The sequence below is a fragment of the Fragaria vesca genome, linkage group LG4, assembly GCF_000184155.1.
Source record: "Fragaria vesca subsp. vesca linkage group LG4, FraVesHawaii_1.0, whole genome shotgun sequence".
Taxonomy (NCBI): domain Eukaryota; kingdom Viridiplantae; phylum Streptophyta; class Magnoliopsida; order Rosales; family Rosaceae; genus Fragaria; species Fragaria vesca.
The window spans coordinates 8,167,908-8,191,562 of record NC_020494.1 but is presented as its reverse complement, the minus strand read 5'-3'; the positions used below and the strand labels follow the sequence as shown (position 1 = coordinate 8,191,562).

The 23,655-nt window shown below is 36.4% G+C and overlaps 2 protein-coding genes across 2 annotated transcripts; one reads left to right on the top strand and one right to left on the bottom strand.

Annotated features, from left to right (window-relative positions):
* Positions 1-363: 363 nt before the first annotated feature.
* On the top strand, positions 364-4,589 carry LOC101295323 (biotin synthase-like). The gene is made up of 7 exons (XM_004296677.1): positions 364-737; positions 801-980; positions 1,318-1,424; positions 1,681-1,886; positions 2,030-2,169; positions 2,705-3,029; positions 4,319-4,589. The coding sequence occupies exons 1-6, from the start codon at positions 513-515 to the stop codon at positions 3,011-3,013; spliced, it is 1,167 nt and encodes a 388-aa protein (XP_004296725.1). The 5' UTR covers positions 364-512; the 3' UTR covers positions 3,014-3,029; positions 4,319-4,589.
* A 1,934-nt stretch (positions 4,590-6,523) lies between these two features.
* LOC101295034 (isoleucine--tRNA ligase, cytoplasmic-like) lies at positions 6,524-20,750 on the bottom strand. Its single transcript, XM_004296676.1, is given in 28 exon segments — positions 6,524-6,796; positions 6,901-6,992; positions 7,147-7,258; positions 8,221-8,286; positions 8,363-8,494; positions 9,010-9,077; positions 9,159-9,222; positions 9,585-9,726; positions 9,826-9,914; positions 10,665-10,728; positions 10,837-10,940; positions 11,203-11,340; positions 11,908-12,033; positions 12,897-13,109; positions 13,207-13,290; positions 13,422-13,581; positions 14,030-14,163; positions 14,858-14,947; positions 15,513-15,671; positions 16,632-16,710; positions 16,960-17,057; positions 17,550-17,663; positions 18,886-19,051; positions 19,174-19,391; positions 19,728-19,871; positions 19,982-20,047; positions 20,127-20,521; positions 20,524-20,750. Coding segments are annotated over 28 exon segments (3,558 nt in total). The 5' UTR covers positions 20,660-20,750; the 3' UTR covers positions 6,524-6,691.
* Between the last annotated feature and the right edge of the window lie 2,905 nt (positions 20,751-23,655).

Genomic DNA, 23,655 nt, shown 5'->3' with positions numbered 1-23,655 from the left:
CCCAATCCTACTCTAAAACCTAAAGATCCTAAATAGTAAATACATTCTTCCATCAACCAAGTATTCCATATCATCAGCCTAAATGGCACCAAAATGGTATAGTGACGCTAAGAAGGAAATAAGTTGGGTGATTACCTATGGTCATTTATGAGTGACAAACATTAATCAGAGATGGACACTTGTCAACAATAATTATAAACAAACATGCCAAATATCTAAAACCCTTGTTATGTTCTTAAATTACAGCCAAACTTTTTAAAATAGACACATGTCTCATGTTTATTGACTATTTAGGTGACCAGCTCTTATCACCGTAGTCGGGTTCCGCAGAGAAAAAAACAACAGAACAAAAAATGCACACAACTAACTCGTGAATAAATGTGCGTGCTGTGTAGTGTAGCGTACCTACTCTCTCTGCTAGTTGCCACACTCATTTCTTTCTTTATTAATTCAATTGAGCTTTCCTTCTTTATTTTCTCCGCCCAGCTCCATCCACTCTCTCCAGAGAGACCATGTTCTCCATTAGGTCCATTCTCCTCCGCCACGGCCTCCGCCCCTCCTCCTCTTCGGCGTCTGTGGCGGCTGTATTGCATTCATCGTTTTACTCCTCTCAATCTTCATCAGCAGCTGCAGTTGAAGCCGAGGGAACAATCCTCCAAGGCCCTCGAAACGACTGGACTCGCGACGAGATAAGAGCCGTCTACGACTCTCCTGTTCTCGATCTCCTCTTCCATGGAGTAAGTCTCTATATTTATATTTATGTATGTATGTGTTCGAGCTCATTCTTGCATTTTGTTCAGGCTCAGGTTCACAGACATGTCCATAATTTTAGAGAAGTGCAGCAGTGCACTCTCCTCTCTATCAAGACTGGTGGCTGTAGTGAGGATTGCTCCTATTGCCCTCAGTCTTCAAGATATGATACCGGACTTAAGGCCCAAAAGCTTATGACCAAGGACGATGTAATGGAGGCAGCTAAAAAGGTTTAACTTCTTTGCCCTGTGACTTTTGCAATTTGTTATGCTCGTATCAGAATGCTTGTTCTAAATGTACTAGTGTAAGGTTGCGCTTTGTTTGAATCTAATTGAATACAAAATTTTAGGACTATAGCCCAAGTTTCAGGACTGTTGATGCAATTTTAGGTGATGGGATTAACATTATTAGATTTTGGGTGATTACCTTAGTTTCAGGACTATTCTACTAGTTTAACACTAGGTGATTTTTTACAGCCCTTTCTGGTTTTCTGCAATTGAAGAAGTAAATTGACACTTTAGAGTCAATGATGTCCTGACTATTTGTTTGTGATTCATTCTTTGACAGGCAAAGGAGGCTGGTAGCACACGCTTTTGCATGGGTGCTGCCTGGAGGGAGACAGTAGGAAGAAAGACAAACTTTAACCAGATCCTTGAATATGTGACAGAAATAAGGTAATAATACATTATGCTTCTATGTATTAGGTAGGAGTGGCTTTGTATTCAGTATAAAACAAGTGGCTGTGGATTCTGATGACCGTCTGTGGCTGTAAACGTTAATGACCATTCACACCTTGAACTGTAACGTTCACAATTCTCAATGTGCCTTGCATAGAAATGATTTGGTTATTATTGATCAATCTATCTTTGAGATATCCAACTGGACATTCTTGTACTTAACAGTTGACTTTCTTGATATCTCACCTTCCAGGAATTTGGGAATGGAAGTATGCTGCACCTTAGGCATGCTAGAACAGCAGCAAGCGCTAAAACTTAAAGAAGCTGGCCTGACAGCTTATAATCACAATCTAGACACCTCAAGGGAATATTATCCCAATATCATTACCACAAGGACCTATGATGACCGCTTGGAAACAATTAAGTATGTCAGGGATGCAGGAATTAGTGTGTGCTCAGGTAATCTAATTTCAATTTGGAATATAATTATATGCAACCGTTGTAGAAGTCCATAATATATATTCTATATTTTCTAAGTTTTAATAGATAGAATCACACCCTTTAGAATAGAATCTCATGCACATATTTTTATTTTTAAACAGGAGGAATAATAGGGCTCGGAGAAGCAGAGGAGGATCGAGTTGGTTTGTTGCATACATTAGCAACACTTCCATCTCACCCAGAAAGTGTTCCCATAAATGCGCTGATTAGTGTGAAAGGGACGCCTCTTCAGGATCAAAAGGTTTGTGTACATGTGTTCAACTTTAAACTTTTAAGAAGTATAGATTGTAGCAGTAGCTGTGCATGCTATATGGAGCCATTGGCATTTTTGTGGTTTATTGTTTATTTATAAGTGGGGGTTTAAAGCTTTATTGAGTTGAAATTTTGAAAAATTTAGCCTATAGTGGGAATGATAATTATAAACTAGTTCATTGATGGCTGATGGAAAAGAAGGGAAATGTTCCTATTGAACCGTGCTAGCATCCCTCCTCTGACCGAAAGATCAAGAAGACAGTCAATGTCAAGTCTTATTTCTTACCTCACCCAGTTATGGAGTTCCTTTCCTAAGTTGGGAATTACTTGATGTTGTAGGTACTGTAAAATGTTTTTAGGCATGTTCATTAATGTTACATTAGCACACAGCTTCTATTACTTCAAATGTTCCTTCATTGAAACTTCTAGACCCATCCATCAGTGTGCATGTGTATCACTACATGCTACCAATCTTCAAGACTTTAGTAGCTTAACTGTATTTATGTTGCTCCATATTTGTGCAGCCAGTTGAAATATGGGAGATGATACGCATGATTGCCACAGCACGTATAGTCATGCCAAAGGCAATGGTCAGATTGTCAGCTGGCAGAGTTCGTTTCTCAATGCCTGAGCAGGCACTGTGTTTTCTTGCTGGGGCAAATTCAATATTTACTGGTGAAAAACTATTGACCACACCTAACAATGATTTTGATGCCGATCAAGTTATGTTCAAGGTGCTTGGACTAATTCCAAAACCTCCCACTTTCTCCGATGAAGCAGCAAAGGCATCCGAAGCAGAAGCTTGTGAGGATGCTGTTTCTGTTTCAGCCTGAAATCATATACAAAGAGGTGTGATTATCCCTGCCTTCTTCTGTTGTTTCATAATAGTATAAGTAAATATGAACATTGGTGGTCGGAGAGGGGACGTGGAGTCTAGGGTGTCTGGTTTGGGTTGTGCTTGTCCTATAGGATGTGGTCATTGTTTTACAGAAAACTTTACTGCGGTTTTTATAGTTTGTTTAGTTTCCTCCTTGTAATACCAATTTCATTTTCAGTGTGGTTGTTTCTAGGTTTCTTTTGTTTTTTTCCTTGTTTTTTTTTTTGGGCATGACTATTTCTAGTTTAGATGTGTTAGTTTATATAACTTTTCTATAATGGTGTCTGAATTTAGTGAATTGTTATATTTGATGGAGAGCTAATTCCACTTCATATCTTTTGGGACCCACTTTTTTCATTTTTGACAATAATCTGGTATAACATACCTTTCTGACCTGACCTGCTGGACCTTTATAAGAAAGCAATTTTTTTAAGAATAATTTTATGCATACCCTTGTGATGTTTATTGCTTTATAAGTACCATCTAGAGCTAATTATTTTTATATTAAATAGATGGTGAAAACCAATTATACATCAAATAAAAACAAAAAGATCTTAGGTGTTTTGGAAAAAATAGCAAGGAATACGGGACACAGTGTTTGTAGTTAATATTGAAACCTACAGTGTTACCATTTTGGGTTGCAGTCCTTGGGGTTTTTATGTTTGACATGCAGAACGGATCCGAAATTATACTTAATCGGATCTAAAGTTATACTTAATCTCATACCTGGGCAGCCCCTGTAAATTTGTTCATATCCAAGTCTCATTTTGCTATTCCCCATGTACCACCTTCTCTGGTGTCCTTTTAGTTTGCCAATTTTATCCGTCTTATAAATCTAAAACATCCATTTGTTCTTGTGTTGTTCAGTCATAGTTAAGACCTCAAGACTATTTACCTATATCAGTAGAAATTCATGTATGCTTGGGCCTAAGATTGTCATTGCATGGTGTGTTGTGGTTCAAACGCATTGTCATTTAATTAGTAACAGATTATTGATTTCTGATGGCGTTGTCAGTGATAGTTCTGCTACCCTGATGCTACTTTTCAGAGAATGATCCATTACTTACCTATTTCTTCTCACTTATCTTGACAAATGTCATTGCATTGATATTTATCTCTTTTTAAAAGTCTTTTTTGATGTTTTCTTTTTTATAATGCAATAGGGAGTATGTAAATGTATGATATATGTACCACTCTGAAATAGTCTTGTTCTCAATTGCCCATAAAACTGATTTTATTGCTGTCATATGTGGTATATCAGGTCTCAGATTGGGAGAAGGAACAGTCAGAATGCGAACATTTTTCTGAATGAGATGATAGTGCGATACTCAGAGTTGAACCGTGAACTTTTGGTTACATCTCTCATTACAGATACCTGAGTGTTGCATTATGTTGAATGTATTGACCTTGGATGCAAAACGAATAATATGGGCATCAAATATTTTACTTGATGAATCGATTAAAAAAGTGTAATATTTTCATGTGTTGAATTAATTCAAATTGTGTGGAGTTTCAAGACGTTGCATTGTGGCATTGTGATTTTGCTTGTATGTTTAGGTTTACATGAATTTCAGATGCATAATTACTTATGCATTTCATTTGTTTTTTTTTTTTTTTTTTTTTTTTTGGGTTATTAGTAGAACATCAAACACAACCCAAAGAAAACAGACGTATGTATGTTGAAGGATAACCTAACCTATGATCAGAGGCTGCAATAATCATCTAGTGGGTTGAGGACTATCATGTTGTACATGAAATGAGTGGTCAAATCACTCAAATGGATAGCAACGGAGGACACTGGACTGTGAGAATTCAAGAAATATATCACATGGTATGTTTTCGTCTATACGTACAGAAACTCAACTTATACAAGAGAATCGAATGGGAGCGTTGCTGAAGAAGGGAGGCTATAGAGTCGTTTCAATCTGTTAAAGATCAACATGCATCTGTGGGTATATCCTCTTTAACTGTCTCACTTGAAGCACAATTTTACTCCCAGTCTTTCTAGTTCTGGGAACAGTATCTAAATCATCGAGATAAGCCTGAGCAGCATGAGTGGGAGGCTCCACAAATATAATGAGCCCAGGAGCATGCTCAACACTCAATTTAGCAAGAGAATCAGCTGTCATATTGCACTCTCTAAACACATGATTCAGCTTAAAATGAACCATAGTAGAGTAAATGTGATGACATCCAGAAATAAGAGAGCCAAGAGGGTGAAGGGAGACATCAGAAAAGAAATGGGAAACAGAGAAAGCTCAAGTTGATGCTTGCAAGGAGGGGAGTTGAGTTTGACATGAGCCTGATCATGTGTGTATATAAATGGTATGCGAAAAATATCTCAACCTGATCAACTTCCTCAACCCCCTATTATCAGCGTTGTGTAGATTCAATGCATGATTATAGGAACAAATGTAGAGATAACTTCTGCTGTGGGTTCTGTTTAGTATTGACATACGCAGTGTTGAAAATCATTTGTATGAAAAGTTGAAAAGTTGGTCTATTTACCAGTGGCGAAGACAGGAAAGTATAGGGGGCACAATAATTTATTTATTATTATTATTTTTTTTTATATTGATTTTACAACAATATGATGGCATTAACAAATACAAGTATACCATAACAAGTTCTTCAGTGGCCCAGAAATCGGCCCTCCCCTGAACATAATCTACTATCTAGTATCTACTAGTAATCTCGTGTATGTATACTACGTGTCGAGATCCTCTATACACATGAATTTACTCTCATGATTCTTCTTCATCGAGTTAAAATCCACATTAGTCTCTGTTTGCTATTTCTTCGATTTGTAAACTCTGTCAACTTGTATCCACGATCGATCAATGTGCAAAAGAAACACAAGATCAGCTATAATCTCTAGTCATCAATGATAGAACAAGCTAAATTTTATATAAATCAAGAAAAATGCATAGAAACACAAAAAGAAAGAGATATGCCATGCATGGAATTCGAAGAGACTGAGAAAATGCATAGAAACTAGAGAGGAAGGAGAGGGAGGACTCAGAGGAGAGAATTGTAACTGTAGGTGAGGATAAAAAAGACACCCACGAATATCAGAATTTAAAAATCACAAGTTAGAAGTTGAGTCTGATTCTCCTATTCTAATCAATCCCACTCTTCCTGTTTTTGCTTCCACTTATTCAATAGAGCCAACTTACCAATTGTTCTTTCTGGCGAACTCCAAATTACCAATTTGATTAGGGTTGGGTAATGTACAATTTGCAAGGAGATGAAAATCCAAAACCAACACAAAATCGGAGGTTTTAGCTGGTATAGAACGCGTTTTTCTTTTCAGCTTTCGCAATCGCAACTGAATCAAACTAATCCATAATGGGGTTTGATTTTGGAATCATGACAAATGTGACAGATTTTAAAATTAAGAGGGACATGATTAATGTTTACCGAAAAAGTTGGACAAAATTATATAGATGCATTTAGATGGGGGTATGCATATAAAATTTCAGGGAAAATAAATTTTTCCGGAAAGTTGGTTTGTGATGTTAAGATTATATCTATCTATACACAGCAAAGAATGGCAATAGCCAGCCTTCTGTAATCTCCTTCTTCCATCAAAAATCAGTGGCAACATAATTGAACAAAATACCTAGAGAACTGCCTAAACAGAGTTTGTTCTACATAAGAACTCCCCAACAGTCAAATACACATGTTCCCTCGACACCAAACTCACGGCGGGCAAATTTTCAATGCAATCAACAGTTATCTGGATAAGAACGTGCAATAAGCATAATTAGGACATTATGTCAACAAAAACTGGTTCGCACAACAGAAACTTCAATGGAATTTTCAAAACAAAGTGAAACAGACCTTTCCGTTTCCATGTTGAAACTCATACTTCAGATTTGCATGATCCCTTGACAACAAGTAAGTTTGCAGACACCTTGCGAATTCTGAGTTTCCTGCTACCATTGAGGAACAATCCATCAGAGGGAATAATACCAGATAAAAGTTCATTGATCGCGCCATTTTGAATGTGCAATGTGCATATAATCACTTCACTTTTTTGTTTATCAGTATCAATATTATTATTTAACACAGAAAAAAAATACAAACCTGAATATAAAGCAACAATTGCGTCCGCGTTAAAAACTAAGGCAGGCCTGGCTAGTTTGATATTAAATGAAATGCCAGAAATCCCATGGAAACTCTCTTCCCCAACAAGGACCTGCAATGAAATACTTGCTTCAATCTAATGTGACCAAAGAAATGACTGTAACTCAGCATGAGACAAGAAACCTACATATATACACTGCCATAATAATAGTCTTCCCCAAATAAACATTGAAAGCTAAAGTGTAGAGTTATCAATATGCAAAGAACCCTAATTGAGTATTGAAACTAACCCAACCCCATACCCCCCCCCCCCCCCCCCCCCGCCCAGCTATGCTAATGAATTCTCCAAAGCTGCTTCTAAGCCTACTTTTAATATTAGTAGACATGTGGATATGATTTCTTGGCTTAAACCTGCTCTTGGTAATCATAAACTTAATGTTGATGGCTCATGAGTCAGTAATGGTGCTATTGGAGCAGGTGGTGTTATAAGAAATGACTCTGGATGCTGGTATGGTGGTTTTATGATAAATGTTGGTGCTGGTGAGGTTTTAGAGGCAGAATCTTGGGGTCTCTTACATGGCCTGCAACTGGCTTTGAGTTTAAAAATCACTAAGTTAGAAGTTGAGTCTGATCTCCTATTCTTATCAATCTCATTCACAGTGACAGTACTGATCTTCATCCTTTGGGGCTCTGTGAACTGCAGGAATCTTATGCATGAAATTGATTTTATTCAGATTAAGCACATACATCGGTAGCACGTAATATGGTTGCAGATATCTTAGCTAAGAACAGTGTCCGTCATGCCAAGGGTATATGCATTTCGTATGACCCGCCTGCTTTGGTCACAGAAACTTTGTTGGATGATATTACTGGGGTTCCTAAAGCTAGAGGTTTTAAGGCCAGAAATGCTGGCTAGCTCTTTCTCTTTTGTTTTTTGCTTGGGCTGATTGCCCCATATGTAAATATTAAAATGAAGATTAGGAAGGAGAGACAAATGTCAGAAAATTTGATGCCTTTAATAGACTCTCAACCAAGTGGTCTGTCTGTTTAACTCCTAATATGAGTAGAACTTACAGCATGTGATGGCATCACACTTGAAGGAAGCAATGGCGAACCAATGGCATCCCTAATGTATTGTTCCTGCAAATTAATATATGATCAGCCCAGATATTTGGGTTCAAAAATTTCGTACTCTACACGAAGATTTCAACATTACCTGTGATTGCAAAACCCGTTCGGAAACTGCTTTATCTTTATCCTCTTTATCCAAAGAGTCAAAGTAGACCTCCACCAAGTCAGTAGGTTCTAGAGCAGATTTCTTTCTTAACTTCTGTATTCTGTTGATAATCTGATACAGTTGGGGAAAATCAGTTTATTAATCAGAAATATGTCCACTCCCCAACAAACTGTATATGCTGTTACCAAGGTTTAACACCTTAGGAAGAGAATGCTGTGTTTAACATAAAATTACAAAATGCACAAAAAAAAAGGTTACAAAACAATTTTAGCGCACGTGGCATAGACCCAGTGCCAACTGCGAAACCTTTGGTTCAAAACAATTTTAGTACAAAACTGAGGCACTTAACGAAAGATTGGTAGACCAGCAGTAAATATTACAGAATCAAGCTATCTTCAAACAGACTAATTCAAAAAAATAGGGAAAAATAACACAAAGAAATCAATATCTTTTATGCCTTCTTGGTCTGTAAAGTGAAGGTCTCAAAATTTAACCCATAAACTCTGTTAACTAATTTCATCTATGCTGAATTAAAGTTGCAAAAAACAAACTACACCACTATTGTCTGATTCCTCAACGGAGAGTTATATAAACTCCATAAACCCCATAGAATATAGAACCATTACCTCTCGAGCAACACCTGCATCAAACAACGACTCATCCGGACGTAAATCCAAAATCACCAAAACATCACCTGAAGCAAATAACACAGAGCTAAGACAGAAAATTTACAAGTATTAAAATATCACATCAGGATGCTGTCAAAGATCCTCACCATCTCCTGTTGCATCAACTTCGGTTTCCGCAGTGCCATCAGGACGCTTGAAATCCCTAACAACCTGGAAATGAAAACAAATTGAAACATAAACGTGTAGTGCTAGTTTGCTACAAATGACTTGTTCCATGGTTCTACACATTGCCAAATGCTTTCTTTACGAACACAAGTTTTTTTTAGGATGTTCCATGATCCAGCTAATACATAGAAGTTACCCGATATATAATATGAAACTCAATTATAACAAAGCAAAATTCTCTTTGCAATTATAACCATATACACTATAAACTAAGCCGTTATTATTTCAAACAGATTGCAGCAATGTGAAAAATTAGGGAAGGAAAGCCTGGCAAAGGAGTGGATGCAGAATAATATCACATATGCAGTATAGAGAAATGTATTCTATTAGCAATAAAGCATGAGCACCTTAATATCAGTCAGCTTTAAGCAATGACCAGAAAAAGTAACTTCTCCAGATTTCTCGAATGCTAAAATGCTTTCCTGCGACATTGCCTTGACTTCTTTGGCAACAATTCCCATATGTTTTCCTAGCCGCTTGCCCAGAACGCTATACGATTACAAACCAACAATGTTATTAACCATAAAGTGGGGAAAATTCCAGTATACTGAAGGTGATACCCCTCCCCCACCCTAATAATATCCATACCTGAAATCGGGCTCTGCACGTAATGAGGCATACTTCAATGTATCATTACATGGAACAAGAGATCGCACGTTCAGTTCCTCCAGCACATACTGCGGTTCAGAAGGTGGTATTTAATATTCTAATTTGGGCAGAATGAAGCACATAGACTAAGAAATAGGTAGTGCTGCACATTACACTACTAAGGGCCATAGTTATAAAATACTTATTGGGAAACAAATTTCCGTAAAAAACAAAAGAACATAAAAAATAAAAAAAATCAGGTCCCAGACAGAGCCATCAACACACTACAAAACAAAGAGACCACCAGAAAAAACAAAACAAAAACAAAAACAAAAACAAAACAAAAAACAAACAAACAGAAACTAACAATTCATGCCCTTGATGATCTATCCAGAACAGAGTAATTTAATGGCTGGATAATCTTTGAGAATAACTTTTCTTTAAAACCAAGTCTAATGATATGAGCATAAAACAGTATAAATGAGGAAACCGAGCATGTCTCTTCCCAAAACGACCTATCCCCATTCCCCACCCCATCTAATGACCATTTCAGTGTTGCCACTATAAAAGCACATATTGGCATTAACATGCAAAAGGATCCACCACAGGAAAACAATATCAATAGTTGCCAATTCATAATAACTGCTTAGAGAGCCCCATATACAATACATATGAACCTATTAGTATCCAATGTAAAACTATTGGCTCAATTAGACATATGAAAGTCAAGAGAAAAAAAAGATACTTTCAAGTAAATAGCAGCAGCTCATAGAACAGTTTAATAACTAACAAGAAAGTGAAAGATGTATGGAAAAGAACTTCCACTACGGTTCATGTACCTCTTTTAGCTTTCCAGCGATATCATCAAGAAAGTCCATATCAGGATGAACAATAACCATCTCCCTAAAGAAATAGAAGGAAATGATTTTCAGATTAAATCGAGAAAGCAGACAAAGGCTGAGGCTTAAGTAATATTAGAATAAAACATCGAACAATATGCTAAAAGCACACCTGAGGGGTGTTTTCAGAGGTTTGTTATGTCTCTCACGAATATTACGGGCAAGATCAATTATCGTCATCATCCTAGCAACACTTTTCTCTATACGTTCATCCCTCTGTAATAACAATGACAGTTGTAAAACCATGTGAAACCTTAAAGAGGAATACTGAAAGTTACATGAGTTTGAGGATCGACAGTTCAAGCATAAAATTCTGAAAGCTTCCCCAGAAGAATAAGTCGACCTCAGTTCAAACTGAGCATAACTATAACAACATTTTGGTCTCGCACAATGTTAAGCTAGAGGCATGAACAAGTTGCATCAAGTTGCATCAATTTCATCATTTCTTCTTAAAGAACAGAATGATCACCACCAATACCTTGCCTTCTGCTTCAGGAAAGCTGCAATGATGAATGCTTTCCTCTGCTGTGTTGGAAACTTTCCTCATATTTTGAAAAAGGACCTCAGTGAAAAATGGTGTTAATGGGGCCATTGCTTTGCATGATACCAAAAGGACCTAGACACAAAAATAAATAAACAATATACATATGTTAAGACTGCAGATTATCACAGCCTATATCTCAAGAACTGCATATTTATGAAGCATATTAAAAAACGTGACAAGGATCACAAAAAATCCTGATGAATTAAAGATAAAACGAGGTCCGCATTACACACTGAATAAAAGTTAAAGCATCAAATTTGGAAAAAGTCTTGGCTAAAAAACTCCTACCAACTTCTACTTCTTTTTTCAGTAGATATTAAGTTGTAGACATCTATCAAGAGTTTAACTGCCATTGAACTAAGAGATATATACCATGGACATCTTAAACACTTACCTACAAAAAATTAAGAAATACATACAACTACAGAGGCGTATGTATTGATGGGCATTGCCAGATATAGCTCAAGAACAAACATTGAAATCAACATATCCAAGAAGCACAATCAACATTGAAGATGAAACTCAAAATGACCATGCACATACATACACCTCTGATTCTTAAAACCAGCTACTTGACACATAAGAAAAGGAGCATACATAGAAGTACTATGATAATAAAGAAAGATATCACCACCATACATTGTAAAGTGTTGAGAGCGCCACCCTACAATCTTCTTCACCTGTACGGCCCTTCAACCTCTTGCGATTGCACCTCACATAGATATTTGTCAAGTTGTCGAGAAACTTCAAAAGATATGGAACCACCTATAAAGTAGTTTACATGTATTGGATACAAGAATTACAATAAGAAGTGTATTGTTTTAACTGAAATATATATATTTTATTCATAAACTATGGACTCAAATATAGTGCAAAACTGACGAGCTTTAACAAGAGAACATATAAACCACACAACCAAACTGCTTTTAGAAACCTCAAAAACCAGTTTCAAATCTCAAATTGAATGTGAATGAACCAGACTAAGAACTAGCAATCATACAGGCCAACCACTGCCCTCAATCTGCATGAAAGATATCAAATTGCAGATGAAAATGCCTTTAAAATCCCTCCACATCCTCCTCCTGTTTTCAAGAAGCCTCTTATCCACTACCAGGACAACAACCAACACCCCACCGTACGCATAATTTGGATCATCCACATTAGTTTCCCCAACTTTTTAAAAGCTTATAGTACTAAATTTTTAACAACATTTAAACATTTGGATTTGCTAGAATGTTATAGTTTTCAAGTGTCTTCTAAATGCATTATTTGAGAAGGAAGTTCTTCGTATCGGGTCACAAAGTTACTTTTTTGTAAGTCATGTTCCTCAATCAATGATAATTGCACCATTTGTTTAACCAATAATATATATAGATAGAGAGAGAGAGAGAATAAAGTTCCCACCAGAAGACACATTTGAATAATTAACAAAGATTTATACACTTAGAATAGGATACTTAATCATAACAAAACTATATTCTGATTCCTCTAAGAATTTTCAATATGGTCATATTCTAGTCTACACAACCCAATTCCCTAATTGGTTATATGATATAATCATCCCAACTGACATAGACTTGACAAGGTTACAGCATGTTATTATAAGGAATAATTCATAGACAGCTAACCGTATAAAGTCGGTAACCATTCATCTCCTGACGGACAAAATACACAAGACTCTGAGTGGCTGAGTTGATCCACTGGTCAAGCACATTAGATGACTTTTGTAGAGTGGCTTGATCAATAGGGACAAAAGGGGCAAACCCTTCAATCTCAAGTCTCTTTGCATTCTGGACAAGGAACCTATATGCATTGTACCATGGCAAAAATACGTCCTTGACCTGAAAATAACCAAAGACAAAGGTAGCACTGGATCAATTTAAAGAACAAAGATCAACAAACAGCACTATAATACAAGACTAGATAAATAACACTTACAACACCATAAACTCCTTCCTTCTTGAAACGTAACGGTTCCGCGCGCACAACAGGAGAGTTGATTAGGTATAATCGTACTGCATCCTGCACAACAGATATTTGATTAGACATGATTTTGTGAAATATATCATCTTCCCACCATTTGACAAAGAAACCAAGTAAAGAAAAGGCACTTAAACTATAATATGAACAGTTAGTTACTATAAAACACATACAGCTCCATACTGATCGATAACATCAATTGGTGGAGGATAATTTTTCAGACTTTTACTCATTTTTTTTCCATCCTCAGCAAGTACAAGTCCATTGCAAATGAGATTCTGAAAGGCAGGTTTCCCAAATAATGCAGTAGATAACACCATAAGAGTGTAGAACCTGCATAATCGGAAAGAAACAAATGAGGCCTAGCTTAGACATTGGAAATTCGCGCCCAAGTAAGGATAAAAACTAACACAAAGAAATCTAATCCTACAATAGGCAGCTGACAAAGTCCAGTGATTATATTAATTAAAAAAGACAAACAACTTATGAACAGGCAAAATGGTTTTTTTATTAGTTACCAAAATAAACTCCCTATTATGTTTCCAACTGTACTTCATAGTTTTTAGAGTCTTCATCTAACACTAGAATCCATGTGGAAAGAAGTATCATTGCCACACATGTACATACATAATTGATATATAACTACTAAAATGATTATAGAAAAATAAGGAAGTTCTAGACCACCGACATTGACTAACCCAACTCAGTTGTATGACTACAATTAATGATAGGCAACATGAAAGTAACAATTAAATATGAAACCCAAATACAATAAACTTACCATCCACGAGTCTGATCCAGCCCTTCAGCCACAAAATTTCCAGGAAAGTTTTTCTCAAAAAGTTCAACATTCTCAAAAGGATAATGGATATAAGCATAAGGCATGGAACCACTCTCGAACCAACAATCAAACACCTGAAAAGATAATTATACAAGTCAAACATCTATATATTAGGCAGACATCAGTTCTTGAGAAAATTGGTTCACTACAGAATACTTTGAAAATCCACAGCATTTACAGTACCTATTCTTTCATTTTGTCAACGAGCACACTAGTTTCAATACCCATCAAGTGTACAATAACATATGACAAGGAGATCAGATTACAAAAATATATTCTAGGTGAAAAGACCATCATGCTCACAATTCCTACATTCCAATTTAAGAACCAACCTTTACTTTCTACCACCATGGTAAGAAATCCAGAACTAACAAGGTTTCCTTTAAGTTATTTGAGAGTTATGAAAATTGAGTTATCAAAAAGCAAAAGGTACCACAATTTTTTTTGGAGAGAGAGAGAGAGAGAGAGAGATTTAAGTAAATAGTCCAATTGATCTAATGGATCTCATGAAAATAATTGACATAATAAGTCCACACATTGACATAATAACCAGGATACTGTAGTATTTGAAAGAAATCAGAGATACCACAACAAAAATGGTAATTTGAATGTACTACAAGAACATTAGATACATAGTTGATCATTAAGAATTTATGATCCATTAGAAATGCATGAGTTGCAGATTATGAATCTTTAATGCAAGACTGGTTTTTATTTAGAAGTATGAAAAAGGCTAGCATAGTGCTAGCCTTTATTCCATAGGCTTACATCATCAATACGTCGAAGAACACCAAATTGAGCACCACGCCTAGATGGAATAGTGATGTGATCTATATTGTGCCGGTGAAGATCAAAAACCTGTTAGAATCAGCAGAAAATATTAAAAAACTCGTATGCAGTACTGACCCAAGTAAGCTAAACAGGAAGTTTACTAACAGTACAAGCACCAAATGGCCAAAAAAAAAAAAACTTCAGAAAAGGAGCATAGAAAGAAACTGCAGCGAAATTAAGTTTAAAAGGACAATGTAGATATAAAAAGAATAGTGCCCAGCAAAGCAGCAAGAAGTGCAACATCACAGAGCCCATGCATCAATAACAGCAAAATAACTCATATTTAACATAATAATGTTGCCCACAGCCCTATTTGCTACTATACAGTCCCCAATAGTATGTTTTTCCGAATAAACGACGGATAATTTGTTCTAACCGCTTTCCTAGCTTGGTGGTTAAGGCTTGTTAAAGGAGTTCATAAGCTAGTATGGTGGTGGTGAGATAGGTAGAAGACAAATACAAGCAAATTACCTGGAGTATGAGAAAATCAAACTGAAAAAGAACTCCTTTATTGTTGTGAATTTTGAAGACTAATGACATCTTAAAAACCCAACAACTACGTAATAAAAGACAAAGAGAAGAGAAATCAAACCTTAACACCAGAACGCTCTTCGAGCTTCTTAATGGAATCCATAACTTCTATTTCCTCGCCATCCTCACTAATCCACACAGGGAGAGGAGTGCCCCAAAATCTACTTCGACTAACTGCCCAATCTCTTGCATTTTCCAGCCAATTGTGGAATCGTTTTTCCTGAAATAATGGAAATACAGATCAGGGACTTAATTTTACAACAGTCCAAAAGACCATAAACATTTCCCATCTAAGGAGATATAAGTCTCAACTCAATTTGAATGTAGTATTGGAAAGATTCCATTTGCAGGAATAAAATAAAATCAATCAGAAAGTTCAATAAAACAAAATCTAGTAACAAGTAACACAAACTTTTCACTTAAAGCATATATTGAAGTGCAACTATGAAGAATGCATAAGAAATTAATTACCTCAACAGAAGCACCATACTAGTTTAGCATAGAGAAGTATTCTATTTATTGTACCAACAAGCACATAATTAAGTTTCAAGCTTATTTTGAGAACTAAGAAAACCCTTAAGAAAATAGTCAGATCTGAAAAATCATCTTATTGGTCTTCAATCTTGGTGCAACACAATGAATCTCTAATTCATTATTTGGAGAGTTAGCCAAGATCGAGCAGGACTTTCTTAAAAGCTGCAAAACTTGTAGCCTGCTTACTGACAAATCCATGAGAAATAACTATATCCTCTATTCAATGGGGAGAAATGAGTCTTGAAAAGTGCAGGTAGTCTGTATCTTTACAGACATGTCTCTTGTGATGGTTTCGTGCAACTTCAGCATCTCTATGAAGAATGAAGAGACTTGTTCTTGCTCTCCCAGTTCAGGAACACGCTATCCCGATTGAACTGTTTGGTCCCAGCTATCAATGGGATCAAGGATACTATCAACAAGAAATATATCAACATACAGTTTCACGTTTTTCTCTTTTTCTCAAATCACGAGAATGTATATTCCTCAAATATTTCACTGAGGTAAGCCCAAACAAGATGTCCAAATAAGAATATCACGTTAGCCCAAAGAAGTTGGTTGGTCTCTAACCAAAAAGGTAAATGCTAGATCGTAAAAAGAAAAAAGAAAACAAAACCATAAATGTTAACAACAAAATTTAAAAAACAACCTTCACAAAATCAGGAACCCAGTATGTCTGCTTGTTGTTTTCTAACAATTTTTCTTTCAACTGCTCCACCCGGATAAACCTGTAAGCAAACGTAACACTTACTTAGGATTAGATTGTATATTGACATTTGAAATAGAGAAAGTGGTTTGACTAATATAGGTTTAAGCTTTAAGTGCCTATGTCGGGTACAACTACTGAGCTCGATTTAAGATTTTGATAAAAGAGGATCTAACTGAACATCAATTGGCATGTGATTGAGTTTGTTATCAAACTAACAGTCCATAAACTCAACTACAAGTAGTAACACCTACTTAAAATCAGCACTTACCAACTTGGAACGGCTCTTTGGATAAGCGGAGTTTTAGATCTTGGGCAATGAGGATAAGAATGCATAATGGTTCCAGACTTTACAAGCCTTCCTTTCCGCTGAGGATAATATGAAATGGCATCAGAACAAGACAGATGTAGAATAAGTACAAATCAATTGACTAAATAGATTACAATAAGACCAGAAAGATATCCCATCATGAACAGAATTCTGATTTCTACCATTTTTTTTCCTGAAAAATTATTTAACTTATGACAACATCAGGAAGAGAACCAATACTAAATAACAGAAAACCACACAAATCTACATATATTTGAACGTCAAAACCCAGGCTTAGCACATGAAAATTCTAAAAATTTCTGAATTACTTCTACATTTTCTTTTAGAAGTTAGAATGCCATTGTATTCTTTTTTTGGTGCTGGTTTAGAGTTGGCATAAATTGATAAGACAATAGTAGATTGTACAAACATCAAGGATCATTGCAGAGATTGAGCGCAATCAGCACCTGAGGAGTTTCATATTTATGTATTGTAAGTGAAAGACGCCAACAAGTTTCTATATGTATCTAAAGTTGCTTGTACTGTCATACCTTCACTGCTTCAATAATATCTTTATCTGCATTTTTAACATAACACTTGCTGAAGTCCGTAATTTTTTCAGTAAAGCATCCATCCTCATCAACTGCTACAATCAAGGTCTCTCCCTGCATGCCAATGGAAGGCAAACATGAAAATATAAATAAGTGCAACAATATAGATGTTTCTTGATGAACAATTATCATTGTTCGGATATGATATCTAAGAGTGTGCATTGCAAAACAACCCATCATGGGTTTAAGAGTCAAAAACTTAAAATGCCAAGTTGATACTACCAACACACTATCTATATTGTCTGCAGAAAGTGTTGAGAGAAAGACAAAAAACCTGAATGTCTTTATATGCAATTCAGTACCGCTAAAATCAAAGAACAGGAAATAGAATTTAAGTATCAAATTTTCAAAAGGGGACCTTCTAATTGTTTAAAAGTAAAAGATTTAGCAAAAGAAATCTCCACATATATATATATATGTATGTTAACACAAACTAGACCACAGCCCATAAGCAAATTTTATCAGTCTCCATCCCTCTCCCATTAAACTGCTCGTCGATAGAAGGTCTGATTTCCATTTTATCAGACCTTCTATCGACAAGCAGTCCACCACAAAGACCAAAACGAACTGAGATAATATACTTACAGAAACAGCCACAAAACTAAGCACAAATGAATCCCCTGCTAATAACCAGCCACATCCCAAAATTCTGTTCACTCAAGTTCATAAAGAGGCTAAAAGTATTGACACTAACTTGGTAGACAACCAGAAAGAATACAGCTAAGGGCAACAAATATGCTTCTGATTATAGTCAATGTAATCTCCCAACACTTTCTTGACCAGTTAATTCCTTCTAAAGCTTACAGTTGCCACAACAATGGAGGCATGAGTTCACTACCCAACCCAATAACCTATCATTTAAAACTTCAGCGAATGCAACAAGTTGCTTTAACAGAATAATACACTCCAGAAAGACAAGTTGCTTTACATGCAAACAGGATATAAAGCCACACAATATACAGGAAAAGTAAAGTACTGATAGTTCCTGCAAGATCATAAATCCCATAAATCCATAGAAAGACGAGTTCCTATGGAACTTTTAACCAAAATGACTGAAGTATGTCCAGACCAGTATATATGATTAGAACACAAGAAAAAAAACTCCGCAGGCAAAATTTGAGAACACGTAATCAAAGTGCCAATCACAAATGGTATGACAAAACATAACTTTATATCTGAGACCAAAATAAAATCCACAAACAATCTCATCTTTGATGTAAGGGATTAAATGTATCAAAGGTGACCGCATGCCATTTACATGCATCTTGATACATACCTTATTGATAACTTTATTTTCAAGGCAAACACGATAATCGTCTTCACCAAATGCAGGAGCACAGTGGACAATTCCAGTACCACTGTCATCAGTAACATAGTTGTCTGCAACTACTCTAAATGCAACATCAGAGAACTCTTTAAAGTAATCAAATGGTGGTTCATACCTGTAGGTCACAATATCGTCATAATTGTGATACTTATAAGAAACTTATAAAGTAAACAGATAATTAAACATAAGTAACTATCTTTAATCTAAACAAGTAACATGAGGAACAGAATTACTCACTTTGTGCCCACTAATGAAGCCCCTGACATTTTCTGCAACACTTCGTATGACGAGTCAACTGCTTCCTTTTTTCCGCCTGAGGATCCCTTGCTCTTTGAATTTGATTTTTTTGAATCAACAGATCCATTTGGTACATTTTCTTTTGGTTTGTCATTAGGAAGAGCTGACAACCGAGATTCAGCAACAACATAAACTTTTTTTGAGTACTTGTTGCGAACCTGAATGTTATTCCACCTCAAATTAGTTGCTCAAGTACAATGCCGCAAAATTGCATTTAATATGAAGAAAAGTTGATGAATTGACTTGACATAGTATGAAAAGAAAAATATATCAATGATCACATATGATAAATATAACTTTTAGAAACGAAAGGTTAAGGATACTATATGGACCCTAAATTGGCAATATATTTTCCAGTAAAGTAGTGAAATGTACGTATCATTTATAGCAACAGTAGAGATGAACACATAATACTATAATAGCAGAGGCAAACATGTGTACCAACATAGAATAGATTAATATTAGATATCCAATCTGTGATGAAAGTAACAGACCTTCAAATAGGTAAAATTTGCATTGACACAAAGTGCTAAATGGCTAGGAAGAGTCCACGGAGTAGTTGTCCAGGCCACAAAGCTTGCCTCGTCTGAATCACCAAGAATTGGAAAAGCCACCATAACTTCAGGATCAGGAACATCCTGTGTTTTGCCAGAGATGTCGAGTATCATAAGAAACAATTCAGGCAAATAAAGAAGAAGAAAAAAATCAATTCAGGCAATTGTTACATAAAATAAAAAGAGAAGTAAACCTTGTAATCTTGATTAGCCTCAAAATTGGAGAGCGGCGTCTTGCAACCTGTGCTGTAAGGCATGACCTGCAAAAACGGAAGCAGCAAATGTGAATCACCTAGGCAAGTCTGGAGACCAAAAACCTCAACAAATCAGATAATTTACCTTGAAGCCCTTATAGACAAGGCCTTTTTCATAAATCTGAGCGAAAACCCACCACACACTCTCCATAAAATTCAAGTCCATAGTCTTATAATCGTTCCGAAAATCGATCCATCTCCCAGTGCGAGTAATAACCTTCTCCCATTCCTCCACATAGCGAGTAACAATGCTCCGGCAGGCATCGTTGTACTTACCGATCCCCATTTCCATAATCTGTTCGCGGCGCGTGATGTCGAGCTTCTTATCAATCTCGTTCTCGACGGGGAGGCCGTGGCAGTCCCAGCCGAAGCGGCGCGTGACGTGGTGGCCGGTCATGGACTGGTAGCGCGTGATGATGTCCTTGATGGTGCCGGCGAGTATGTGGCCGTAGTGAGGGAGGCCGGTGGCGAAGGGGGGCCGTCGTAGAAGACGTACTCGGGGAGGTCCTTGGTGAGAGCCAGTTGAGTCTCGAAGGCTTTGATTTCGGACCAGTAGTGGAGAATCTTCTCCTCTTGCTTTGGGAAGGAGAAGTCCTTGCCCTCGCACACCTCTTCCATGGCGGTCGTCGTGAAACCAAAGGGAGAGGATTAGGGTTTCTGAATATATCGAGTCAGTGAGGAGGGAGGGTTTTACAGGGAAGGAATAAAGCTGGGCACTACTTTTACTTTTAACAGTATTTTTTTTTTACAAAATGTATTTCCTAATAAACACATTTGGTTGAAAATACACAATTATATTTTGACACCACTTTTCAATTATATTTTTTCATCTTAACCGTTTTGTTGTTAGGTCAATATAAATATATAGAAAATTTCACAACAGTCCTCTTTTCAACATTTTTTCCCTCATAGATCCACCATAAATTTTTTACCTATATAAGTCCACCATTTGATCCAAACTCATCCGTTTATTTTTCTTCTATACCTAAATTTAGGTTCCTGTGACAGCACCTCTCAAAATTGAGGTTATATGTTTTTACTTGATTGATTGACTTTTTTCTTTAATATGGTTCTGATGATAATAGCTCACCTATTTTCTTTTGTCTGTGCAGAAAGACATCTAGAATCTGTTGGAATCTTCTTGAGTATCAAGGTCTGACATGTTGCATTCAGAAAGGATATGCATTGACTAGTTAGTTGCATTAGTGTGAACTTTTTACTTTATCTGAAAAACAGTTTTTGGTACTGCATTTGGATCCCTAATCTTGTGTCCACATTAGAACATATCACCATTGCCATGCTATAACAGCTTTTCATTAACAGAATGTTTCAAGTTATTTTAAACAGAAATATAGTTCTTGCGGGTCCTCAATGGTGCACACAGAGCAAGGGACCTTATAGTTGAACAATGAGATCTTTTAACTGGTTTATGTTTTGTTTATCCCCTTCCTAAGTAAAAGATTCTCAAAGAAATTCAATTGGAATTTTACGACTTAAATTATGTAATTTTTCAACCCCTTCTCTTAGATATGCTATCCTTGCTACCCTTAGCTAGATAAACAAACACAAAAATGATCCAGATGTTCAGTATATGAAATGTGTGGTGACATATAGTTCAAACTTTCACTAGACTTATGATTGTCCAAATTCCATACTAATCTCGTCCATATGTAATTTTCAGATCTTCCACTTTATATGAGCATTATATCAATAAATTTGCATTATAATTGTATTATGATTATAATTATTATTATTACTTAAAGTATGAGGTTAAATGCTCAATACTACGGTATTTCCCAAGTGAAAAGTGCATTTAGATTTATTAAAAGCAAATCCACTCTATGAAAGGTCCTCGGTTAGAAAGGATTTTTAAAAGGCCAATTACAGTGTAACTTGTATTTATCTTGCTTGCTTGATCTGGAGATTCAGATTTGATAAACTTAAATCTGACTCTAATTGTAATACCCCGTACCTAAAAGGTTACTGTTCGGGGTTATGAGTTACCGTGGATTTTTCTTTATTCGCGCTCAGATATTTAAATAGTGATTGCTTGAGTTTGTTTTCAAGTTTTTTCTAAAAACGGTAAATAGTGGATTTAAAACTCTGAAGTCGTGGTACACGTTTATACGAGCTCACCGGTATGCCCAGATTATTTTCTGGAGCGACGAGCTATGTTCTGTGAATTTATGAAGTTTACAATAAATTTTCAATTATTGTTTCTTATAACCGTTTTACCGTAAAAAACCCAAAAAGTTGACTTTTTGTTATGTAGATAATTTGGGAAAACTTCTTTCATGGAAGTCGTAGAGGACGTTAATACGAGTTCGTGGACATATGACACGCTTAAATCGGAGTTTGTATGAAGAAGTTATGGTCTAAAAATAAAAGTTACTATTTTGGTTGGGGTAAATTTTTGGTAGGCTTTATTTTTGTGTGGGTATTAAAGTTGGACCAGGGTGGAGCGGCCCAACACACAATACAACCCACACACACACCCCCCACTCTCTTTCCTTCCTCTCTCCTTCCTCCTGAGTCTCCCCGGGACCGGCCGGCTTCACCACCATCACCTGCCGCCGTCCGGCCACCAGAGATCACCGGACTGGTCCTGTTCGGACCCTCGTCGCCCCCTCTTCCTTCCTGGGCCCATGACCAGGTCGGTGACGCCGCCGGATGTGAGAAATCCCGTCAGAACGCCGGATGGTCCACTCGTCGGAAATTGCTCATTCGGTCACCAAAGTTCGTGATTCTTGGCTCATCTTGTAGCTCTCATCAAGGTGAGTAATCCCTCAAAAAGAATTGGTCCAATTCGATCTTGTTAGGGTGAAATGTATAATTGGAGTTCTAGGGTTCTTTATTGTGTTTTTAATTTGATTGACATGTTTAGGCTTAGAATTGGTCTTCGACTTCTTCTAGGAAGTTGTTGTGTGGGTTGAGAGTAAGGTTCTGTCAAATTTTGGTGACGATTGGGGGTGACTGGAGATTGGCCGCCGGCCAGCAGAGCTGGCGGCGGTGCTGCCACTTTTTGGGCAGTTTTTCATGCTTATTAAATTGCTAAAAATGAGAGAAACCCATTGTTGGAAAGTTAGCAATTTTTGGAGTAATGTTGGTTAGGTTTCGGATTTTCCGAAGACTAATGATATTAATGGTTAAAATTGATAACTGGGTATAGAAATATTACTGTTAGACAGTTGTTGGATTGTACTTATACATTGAAGTGGATATTGGAGTGTTATGTATGGATTTGGGATTGGTTTTAGTTGAAATGGGTGTCCATAGTATATCTAATGGGTGTCCATAGTAAATCTAGTTAGAATGTTTAGTAAACTTGGGTTTAAGGTGAAAGAATGCATGTTTGATGATTTGCATAAGTTGAGTTTTATATTATTCTAACAGAATTTTTATGGAGTATAATATATATATAAATATGTGTGCATACTTATACACTCTCTTTAGCACTTGAGTAAGTTGTTTTGCGAGTTAAGTGTGGGGTTTGGTTAAGTTGATGAGTATAATTATTCTCCTGGAACTTTATATTAGAATGATAATAAATTGGTATAGTTTTAATGATGCATGAGGCTTTGTATGGCCGGGTTGATTTGATTTAATGGGTATAG

Excerpts from the sequence above, each read along its gene's own strand:
- LOC101295323 (XM_004296677.1), top strand. The coding sequence starts at position 513 with ATGTTCTCCATTAGGTCCATTCTCCTCCGCCACGGCCTCCGCCCCTCC. Across the intron at positions 738-800 it reads TCGATCTCCTCTTCCATGGA|GCTCAGGTTCACAGACATGT; the intron begins GTAAGTCTCTAT and ends CATTTTGTTCAG. Across the intron at positions 981-1,317 it reads TAATGGAGGCAGCTAAAAAG|GCAAAGGAGGCTGGTAGCAC; the intron begins GTTTAACTTCTT and ends ATTCTTTGACAG.